A 10,062-nucleotide genomic window follows, 5' to 3' on the forward strand; every position below is an offset into this window, starting at 1 on the left:
TTTACAATTAAAGCCATGTAGTCCAAAACATCCTAGATCACAAAATTTTATAGATGTAACTAGAACTTTCTTGAATCGTTATGAAATTCAGTAGTAGCGCGGGTCCAATTTTACGAAAGAGGACGATATTTATACTTTGAATTTTCGTATGTACACCTTTTGGTTGCTGAGAATAGAGTACAACCGACTTAGCCTAACATTCTAGAAGGTTTCTTGCTTTAGCCCAAATCGTCCTCCAAATTTGTAAAGCTCGAAGTCTCAAACTCTTCAAAGTACGCACTAAAGAAACAAAACAAGCAAGAAAAGAAGCACGATACGCAATACAATGGTAAGTTTTTCTCTTTGTGTAATTTCATCGAACACCTTCAGTTCATAAATTCACTTTCTTTCTTTTTTTTTTTTTCTTTTTTTTTTTCTTTTTTTTTTTTGCAGTCGGTAACGCTGCACACAAACCTCGGCGACATAAAGTGCGAGATCTTCTGCGACGAGGTCCCCAAGACTGCCGAGGTCAGTGCCCCACATAAACAAATACTTTTCTCTTCTGGTCTGTTTTCGGGGAAAGTTTTGGTTGAACCTCTGTTTGCAAAAAAGAAAAAGACCCAACATATTATACTTCTGAAAAATTAACTTTAAAATTGTCCCCAGTAAACAATCGAAGCAAATTTAACTGAATCTTATTTAGATTCACACTCAGTCCCAAGCTTTCGGTTAGTTCGGTTATGCTATAATTTCCAGTTTTACCATGTTGTTGAATTGTTGTATATCATGGTGTATTTTCTTATCACCTTTACCATTATCACTTTCATATTATTACTCTTTTGACCTGAAAGGGTATGTTTGGATGGAGTTAGTTATCCATTCTGTTGTTTGGATATATATATTTTGGGAGAGCTAGAAAGGATTTGAAGCAATTTGAGGGGATTTGAAGAGCTTTAGTACACTTCAAAGTCCATTTTTCATATCACTAAAATTAGAGGAACTTGGAGGAAAGGGATATGTATTTTTTTTTTTTCAATTAAGGAGGTAATAGAGAGTACAACTTCAGATATAATAGAATGGTAGAAAAGAATACATGTTACTGACCACGATTAATCTGTTGAGAATCCATAGCCGACCCAAAATTTTGGTACTAAGGTTTGATCATTATTGTGTTCTCCCTTTTATCCTTCATATCACTAAAACTTAATTAAAGTAAAAGGAACATTTTCACTTAACTCTTTCTTGTCAATTATATCATTTCTTCTCATTTTCACCCTTCAACCAAACAAAGGAAAGCTCCTTCCCCTCCTATTATTTATCAAAACAGCAGGATAGAATAACTATTTCCTCTCCTCTCCCACCAAATTCTCGTACATATTGGAAAGGTATTTTTGTGTGCAGCTTTGGCAGTTTGTAGAACAGTAGTTAAAGCAGGGCAAATTCTTTTTCCTCACACAACTCAAAGGAAGGATTTGACGTCTTAAGATCATTTTTCAAATCAATACATGTAGCACTGAAAAAAATACAGAGCGAACAGCCTTACAATTATGCTAAACCCAACCAAGAAAGAGATGCTCTGATATGTGGACTGGACATCTGGCTTGCAGAGTGGAGAAACTGTTTGTAGAATGAAGTGTTATATAATTTCATTGTTCCTACCAAAAGAAAAATAGAACTTGGGCACTCTTGCTTCCAATTAACATTGAGTGCATTGTTTGTTTATTTACTTTTTTTGTTAATGCATTTGTTTTGATTGAGATATATATATATATATATATATTTTTTTTTTTTTCAATTAAGGAGGTAATAGAGAGTACAACTTCAGATATAATAGAATGGTAGAAAAGAATACATGTTACTGACCACGATTAATCTGTTGAGAATCCATAGCCGACCCAAAATTTTGGTACTAAGGTTTGATCATTATTGTGTTCTCCCTTTTATCCTTCATATCACTAAAACTTAATTAAAGTAAAAGGAACATTTTCACTTAACTCTTTCTTGTCAATTATATCATTTCTTCTCATTTTCACCCTTCAACCAAACAAAGGAAAGCTCCTTCCCCTCCTATTATTTATCAAAACAGCAGGATAGAATAACTATTTCCTCTCCTCTCCCACCAAATTCTCGTACATATTGGAAAGGTATTTTTGTGTGCAGCTTTGGCAGTTTGTAGAACAGTAGTTAAAGCAGGGCAAATTCTTTTTCCTCACACAACTCAAAGGAAGGATTTGACGTCTTAAGATCATTTTTCAAATCAATACATGTAGCACTGAAAAAAATACAGAGCGAACAGCCTTACAATTATGCTAAACCCAACCAAGAAAGAGATGCTCTGATATGTGGACTGGACATCTGGCTTGCAGAGTGGAGAAACTGTTTGTAGAATGAAGTGTTATATAATTTCATTGTTCCTACCAAAAGAAAAATAGAACTTGGGCACTCTTGCTTCCAATTAACATTGAGTGCATTGTTTGTTTATTTACTTTTTTTGTTAATGCATTTGTTTTGATTGTTTACCTTACTGCATTTGGATTGGCAATTTAGAGTTCTGTGTAATGGAATCACCATGATATGTGTTGATGAATTAATGTTTCTAACCTTGTTTTTAGTGGTGATTTGCTTCTTAATAATTCTAGTGATTTTGTTTGAATACAGAATTTTTTGGCACTATGTGCAAGCGGTTATTATGATGGGACCATATTTCACCGCAATATAAAAGGTTTTATGATTCAAGGTGGAGACCCAACAGGTACAGGCAAGGGCGGTACGAGTATATGGGGCAAGAAGTTCAATGATGAGATAAGAGAGTCTCTCAAGGTAATTTAGTCTAATGCATAATTAATAGTTAGGCCATTAGAATTTGCCATTTGTCACTGTAATATCTTTACATATGCTGTAAACTATGGCTGGCACCTATTCTAGTGATGTGCTATTGCAATAGCCACCATTTGGTTTTATATCTCAACTAGGCTGGGGACTTTCAAATTATTTGACTCTTAGACTTATTCAATGCAATATTAGCTATAACTTTTATGACCCTCGGACTATCCTGCTCACCACATCCCATACCAGCAGCAACTTCCAACAAGTCCAAGGAAAAGCAGTTGCATATATAAATATATATATATATATATATATCGCAAATTGTACTTTTACCCTTTAAGTATACGGCAGTTGCAATGTCCCCCTTTATCTTTTCATAATGAGCACTTTATCCCTCTTTTAGTTTTCTGTCAAATTAATGGAAATTTTTTATTTTGTTTTGAAAAATTTGTCACTACCCACATGTTGATGACCTTGACACCCTCCAATAACAAACACATTGCATGCACAAACACGTTTCGGCATGCATAATTTGAAGGACCATCATTTTGCCTTGGATGTGTTGTATTAGAGGGTATAGAGGTCACTAATGAGTGGGTCCAAACACATTTTGATTAAAAGATTAAAATTTTCCATTAGTTTGATGGAAAATAATGACGGAGGGGGTAAAGTATTCATCATGAAAAGATATGGGGGACATTGCAACTGCCCTATACTTAGGGAAGGGGGAGTGCACAAATAGGAATTGAGGTTGGCTTCCATGCTACTCTTTGACATGCATTTGCTCTTATATAGGCTTGCAAAATGTCCACGAGATTCTTGTGGAACAAAGAGTCCATAACTTGGCTAGGGTGAATTTGGTTTTGTATGGGTTGCTCTTAATGGCTATGAATTTACCTTTTGGGTCTGGGCCTTCCGGGGTATTCATCTTTTGTCCTCTTTGTTTCTCTCATCTTTGTAGGCCCCAAGCTAAAAACTGCCTATCAAGATTTTAGCTCTCCTAGAATAATCAGGACCTAATCCACAACTTCCAACATTGTTAAGCCATCTTTATAGTAGTTTCATTTGGAATACAGCTCCTCTTTGCCTTGTCTAGATGATTTGGAGAGGAATATGTACACTATTAATGGTGTGAGCACTTGAGCTGCCTATAATCTTTATTCTTGAGATCTTTTTTGTATGAGTTGATATCTGCTTTTCACAGTATCCTCTTATTTCTTTTGTAGATTCTATTGCATGTTCTTATTATATCCCTCATGCTTGCAAAATTTCAAGAAAATAAAAAATCAATTGCTATGTCATCAAATAAATGTTAAAATTTCAAGTTTTTGTGATCTAAAATTGTATATAAAAAATAAGTTAATGATTGAATAATAAATAATATCCGATTTAAACAAAATTTGATATTCATGTGAAGAAAATAAGGAACATGAAATTGAACTGTTAGATTTTCAAAATTCACATCCAAAAAAGAAATATATGAGAACTTTGAAAAGTTTCTCTCCAAACTAGTTCGGAGAAAAACTTTGTTCTAAGAGCAAAATGGGAGTGAGGTTATGTGTTCAAGAGCCACTCAGGTGTGTGCATAATTACCAATGAAAAAAAATCTAATAGTTGTATTCCTTATAGTTCTTTCCATCTCTTGATATCCGCACTCTTGGGTGGGGACATGCTTAATCAGTTAATTGAGTAAGAATGGTTTTGAGGTACTTCATTCTGATCTTTGTACCACAAATTTCCCCTTTTCCTCTATTTTCCAGCACAATGCAAGAGGGATACTTTCAATGGCCAATAGTGGCCCCAATACTAATGGAAGCCAGTTCTTCATAAGTTATGCAAAGCAGCCACATTTGAACGGATTGTACACTATATTTGGCAAGGTGATTCACGGTTTTGAAGTCCTTGATCTCATGGAAAAGGTACATTATTGTGCTTCAGTACAAATTATACCTTTTTCTCGTTTGGCTGTAAGTAAACTATTCTGAGCTTTTGGCATGTAAGGCTTTGGCAAAAGGCTACTTATGAAATTCCTGCGATTTGATTGGACAAGTAGTTATGAACTCTAATGTTTAAAGGATAGTGACTTCCTTATCTCATGTTTTACCTCTCTTTTACCAATTCTTATCTCATGCTTCCCAATCTAATTCTATACTGGTGTAGCTTGTAATTAACTTTAGAGGTAGAGGAAATTTTCTGTTCTTGAATTTCCTAATAAAAGAAAATCGAATGTACTATTACAATTACTATTACTATTACTGATTTGAATTTGGTTTTCTGTAGACTCAAACAGGTCCAGGAGATCGACCGCTGGCAGAGATTAGACTCAATCGTGTGACAATGCATGCTAATCCACTTGCCGGTTAGTATTGTGTTATAACAAGTTTAGGATTTGAACTCATGACTGCAGTGTTACACTTATGATCAGTCGCAGCAATGAAAATGAACCGACAAAGAGAATTTGGAGAATTATAAAATACTCTGATTATGTCGGGCAGCATTTGGATAACTTCGGAAGTGTAATATTTGAAGTTGGCATTTTACTTCAATTGTTATTAGTATTTCCATTTGATATTTTTGTAATTACCTTTTGCTATAGGGTTCGTCAAAGTGCCAATCTTGTTTGTATTTGGGCATAAAGTTTGTGTGCCTGCTTGGAACAATTTTACTGCTATTGAGTTTACCTCATCTATTGCACAATCTGATTATCAGATATGCAGGAATAGGCTGGAATATTGCATAATATTTGTGTGAACTATGACGAGTTTTTTAATCCAACAGAATTTTTTTTTTTTTTTAAATCCAACAGAAAAAAGACGTAAAAAAGACTTGCAAACAGTGAAATTAAGAAAACCATCTTTAAATTTAGAGCCTTATTTGAACCTAGTTTTCTTATTTAATGACAACGGTTGAGTTAAATAAAACCTACTAGTAACATAGTTTAATATAAAGTAAACTATCTTAATAATTAATAAAAGTGTAAATACTTGTTGCAGTGAGAAGATAGCCGCTTGTTGTAATCATGTTTGTTACATGCTCTTCGTGATTGTGATGTTGTAAAGTCTGTTTGGGTCCAGCTAGGTGTAAGTGGCCCTAATAATCAGTTCTTTACCAGCAATGTCCTCGACTGGCTTAAAGAAAATGGTACTAAGCGACAAGTTTTCGGTCATCACTGTATCCCTTGGAGCATTATTTTTCTCTTTGCTATTTGGATAATTTGGAAGCACAGGAACCAGGTTTTATTTGAGAACCAAAGGCCGAACCTCCAACTCGCAAGAGAAATCATGCGAAATGCTTTGGAATTTACTTTTTGCGTTGCCCCTATCAGAGAGGCTTCCACTCGTGTTCCCAAACCTGTTCGTTGGACAAGACCAAATTCGGGCTTGTTTAAATTAAACACTGATGGATCTTCACTTGGTAATTCGGGTATTGCCGGCGGTGGAGGGTTGATCTATGATGATCAAGGGAACTGGGTAGTAGGTTTTGCTCGCAAAGTGGGGGTGACCACTTGTTTCCTTGCCGAGCTTTGGGCCCTCTGTGATGGGTTAAGTCTCTGTATCAATCATAATTGCCAAGCCGTTGAAGTGGAGATAGATGCAAAGGCGATCGTTTATGCTTTGAGTAATCCAAACTACTCCAATTTATTTGTTTCTGCCCTCATGGATGATTGCAGGAACCTGATTCCTCAAATTCCTCGGACGCGCCTGAGACATTGTTATCGTGAGATGAATAGATGTGCAGATGCTTTAGCTCGTAAAGGTGGCTGTCAAGTTGCAGATTTTGTTATCTTTGAAAGTCCGCTTGTGGACATTACTAGATTATTAGATTTTGATCTGAGTGGTTTGTACTTGAGCAAGCTTTGTCCTAAAACGTTTTTGTCTTTCTAGTTCAATGCAATTCCCCCTGTTAACCAAAAAAAAAAAAAGGACTTGAATCTTGAACTTCAGCCCACTAAGTACAGTAGATGATAGCCCAATGAGCTCAAAACAATATATTTGTAAAAGAATGAGTTTGATAAGAAAATGTATCAGCAAATTAAGTATGAGCCAGAGTTAATAGGACATGTTAATAAGATTGAAAGCACAAATTGATGGAAATAACGCTCCTCGGTCAAGTCCGAGAATGAGATGTTTTTATATTTAACTCAAGTTTATCTAAATACACTGTGTTCTTTCTTCTTAGATTATATGCCCCATTTTTTATGGTGGCCATTTCCTTATATAAAAAAAAAGGACTTGAATCTTGAACTTCAGCCCACTAAGTACAGTAGATGATAGCCCAATGAGCTCAAAACAATATATTTGTAAAAGAATGAGTTTGATAAGAAAATGTATCAGCAAATTAAGTATGAGCCAGAGTTAATAGGACATGTTAATAAGATTGAAAGCACAAATTGATGGAAATAACGCTCCTCGGTCAAGTCCGAGAATGAGATGTTTTTATATTTAACTCAAGTTTATCTAAATACACTGTGTTCTTTCTTCTTAGATTATATGCCCCATTTTTTATGGTGGCCATTTCCTTATATAGTCCATCACCCCATCATTCTAGCCTTCCACCTGTTGATTTGGTAAAAAAATCCCTTGGATGCTTGTCTCATCAGGATCTCTTGGAAGCTTTGTGAGTAGTTGTGAGTTGAGATGACACTGCTCAGGTGTCATTTCTCCATAAATGCAGTCAGTTTATTTGGTGCAGTGCATTTAATGTGGTGGTGATAGCTTTCTTCCCTTTTTTTTTTTGAATTATTGACTGAGTTATGCTACTTTACTTAAAGCTTATCCTTCCGTAATGATTACCTCCCTAAGGCCTTCCCGAGGTGGTCCAGTTCCTCAGGAACCATAGCAGACCTGTCATTCTTTTCCTTTGTCGTCAGCCCATTGACCTAGGCTTAACAATCCTTTTGACCATCTTTGGGCTTTTGCTCATCCTCAGGCATGGCCAATAACCCCACATACCTACTTAGACTTCCTATCCCCACAATATAGATTAAATATTATATTTTATAGATAGTTAGATGTTTTAAGTGAAATGAAAAGATACTCTTTAAAAAAAAAAAAAAAGTGATATGAAAAATGCTTTCTCAAAAAAAAAAAAACAAACAAACAAACAAACAAAAAAGAGTGATATGAAAGATGTGTAAAACATGAAGAGAAGTTAAATAATACCAGATTTTGGAAGGCATAAAAGCAACCCCTTTCTCATGTGACCCTAATGCTGAAGACTCACTCATATGGGCATTAGGAATGGCAACGAGTCGAGTTTGGGCCGGGTTTTTTCATACCCGGACCCGACCCGCGGGCCAAGACCCACAGCCTGGACCCGGCTCGTTTACTAAACGGATTTTTTTTTCGGGGCCCGGACCCGGCTCCACGGGCCCCGTTGGGCCGTGGGACTTCAGGGCCCATTCTGTGGCTCAATCAAAAAAAAAAAAAAAAAATGCCTAATATTGATTTTCTTAGCAACCAAACAGGAGGGAAAAAGAACACCCAAGAAAACCCATTATTTTCTCAGCAACCAACAGATCGGAAACCCTTTTTTTTCATTACAATATTTTCCCCCATCAAAAGCATTTTTTTCATTACAATATTTTCCCACATCAAAAGCAAAAATAAGAATTAACATACAAACCTAGGTTTGAACAATAAGACCCTACAAAATCAAATCAAACAAGCTGATCTATTCAACCAAAATAGCACTAAAACTAGAAATTACAAATTTGATTCTTTGAATAGCAGCGCCGGCGAAGTGAGCATGGGAGGCGAAGTGAGCATGAGAGGCGAAGCAGCGGCGCCGGCGAAGTGAGCATGGGAGGCGAAGCAGCGGCGCGGGCGACCTTGCGGCCGCGAGGGAAGCCGAGCTCGCGGTGGAGCTTGCCGGCGTCGTCGAGGCGGAGGACGTGTTCGGGCTGGGAAGAGAGGAAGGTTTTGAATTTGGTGGCGAATCGGAGGTAGGAGTCGCGCTCGACGATGCGCTCGAAGTGGGGAATTAGGTTTGGGTTGGATTGGACGCGTTTTGTGCGTGGGGATTCTTTGTTTCGCTTGTGTTTTTTCTTGAACTTTTTGGGAGTTTTGGTGACGAGAAAGGAAGTGGAGAATGGGGAGGTGAAGAAGAGTGAGAGGAATGGGAGAGAATGACTGAGTGGGAGCATTGAGAGGGTGAGGACTTGAGAGAATGGGTCTGACCGTCTGAGGGATTTAGGGGAAAATAGAGTATTTATAGTTAGGTTTTTTTTTTTTTTTTTTTTTTTAATATTATATAATATTATATATAAGGGTCGGGTTCGGGCCGGGTATGCCTAATACCCGGACCCGACCCGAACCCGCTTCGGGTTTTTTTAATGAAAACCCAGACCCGACCCTAATGTTAAACGGGTCGGGTAAAACCCGACCCATTAGGGTCGGGTCGGACCGGGTGTTCGCGGGTCGGGTTCATTTTGCCATCCCTAATGGGCATACTCCAAAAATGGTTATTTCTCTCTATCCTCAGCTTATTTATTGGCAAGAGGCTTAAACCCCTTGAACTTGGATACCATATCTATGTCATGGGTTTGGAAGACGTTGCCCCACCTTGGGTTCAATTTTGCCTCTGGCTGTGCATACATAATAGCCTTCCCACTGGTGAAGTACTGGGTTCAAGAGGTTTAAACCTCAATCCAACATGCCCTTTGTGCCTAAAAGAGACTGAATCATTGGATCATTTCTTGTGAACCTGTGAGTTTGTACAAGATTTTTGGCAGAAATTGAACTACCCTCATTTGCTTAGGGAATCATTAAATAAACCCATTAAAGAATGGTTGGAAGTTAACTGTAATATAAAAATTACATCTCACTGTATGGGAATCCCGTGGGGTATTGTCTTTCCTATAGGAATTTGCCACCTTTGGCTGCAGTGTAACGCATGTGTATTTAGGATTGGTATTCCTGACATTAAGGCTGCTGAGAAAAGCATACAAAGTATTGTATAATTTTTTGCAATAGGAGCAAGAACTAAGCTCTCACGTTCTAAGTTTATAATCCCAGTTGCTTGGAGGAAACCACTAGTGGGATGGGATAAACTCAACACTGATGGTTCGGCAAGAGGGTACCCTGGAAAGGCAGGAGAAGGTGGGCTGATTCGGGACCATAATGGAGATTGGCATGGTTGTCAAAATCACGATCTGGATTGTAGGATTGCACAATTTTATGATCCCACCTCACCAAAACGTTTAGGAACGCACTAAGATCATAAAAATGGTAGGATTATACGTAGGATCGTATGAGA

General features: G+C 37.2%; 1 protein-coding gene across 1 annotated transcript; it reads left to right on the forward strand.

Moving 5' to 3' along the window:
• On the forward strand, nucleotides 1-5,557 carry LOC112008870 (peptidyl-prolyl cis-trans isomerase CYP18-1). Its single transcript, XM_024041231.2, has 5 exons — nucleotides 1-328; nucleotides 433-507; nucleotides 2,638-2,799; nucleotides 4,566-4,724; nucleotides 5,086-5,557. The coding sequence occupies exons 1-5, from the start codon at nucleotides 326-328 to the stop codon at nucleotides 5,167-5,169; spliced, it is 483 nt and encodes a 160-aa protein (XP_023896999.1). The 5' UTR covers nucleotides 1-325; the 3' UTR covers nucleotides 5,170-5,557.
• The last annotated feature ends 4,505 nt before the right edge of the window (nucleotides 5,558-10,062 follow it).

This window comes from Quercus suber, unplaced genomic scaffold (assembly GCF_002906115.3).
Source record: "Quercus suber isolate HL8 unplaced genomic scaffold, Cork oak 2.0 scaffold_144, whole genome shotgun sequence".
In the NCBI taxonomy this organism is placed as follows: domain Eukaryota; kingdom Viridiplantae; phylum Streptophyta; class Magnoliopsida; order Fagales; family Fagaceae; genus Quercus; species Quercus suber.

Coding starts and splice junctions, on each gene's coding strand:
- LOC112008870 (XM_024041231.2), top strand. Junction 508..2,637: donor AGGTCCCCAAGACTGCCGAG/GTCAGTGCCCCA, acceptor GTTTGAATACAG/AATTTTTTGGCACTATGTGC. Junction 2,800..4,565: donor AGATAAGAGAGTCTCTCAAG/GTAATTTAGTCT, acceptor TCTATTTTCCAG/CACAATGCAAGAGGGATACT.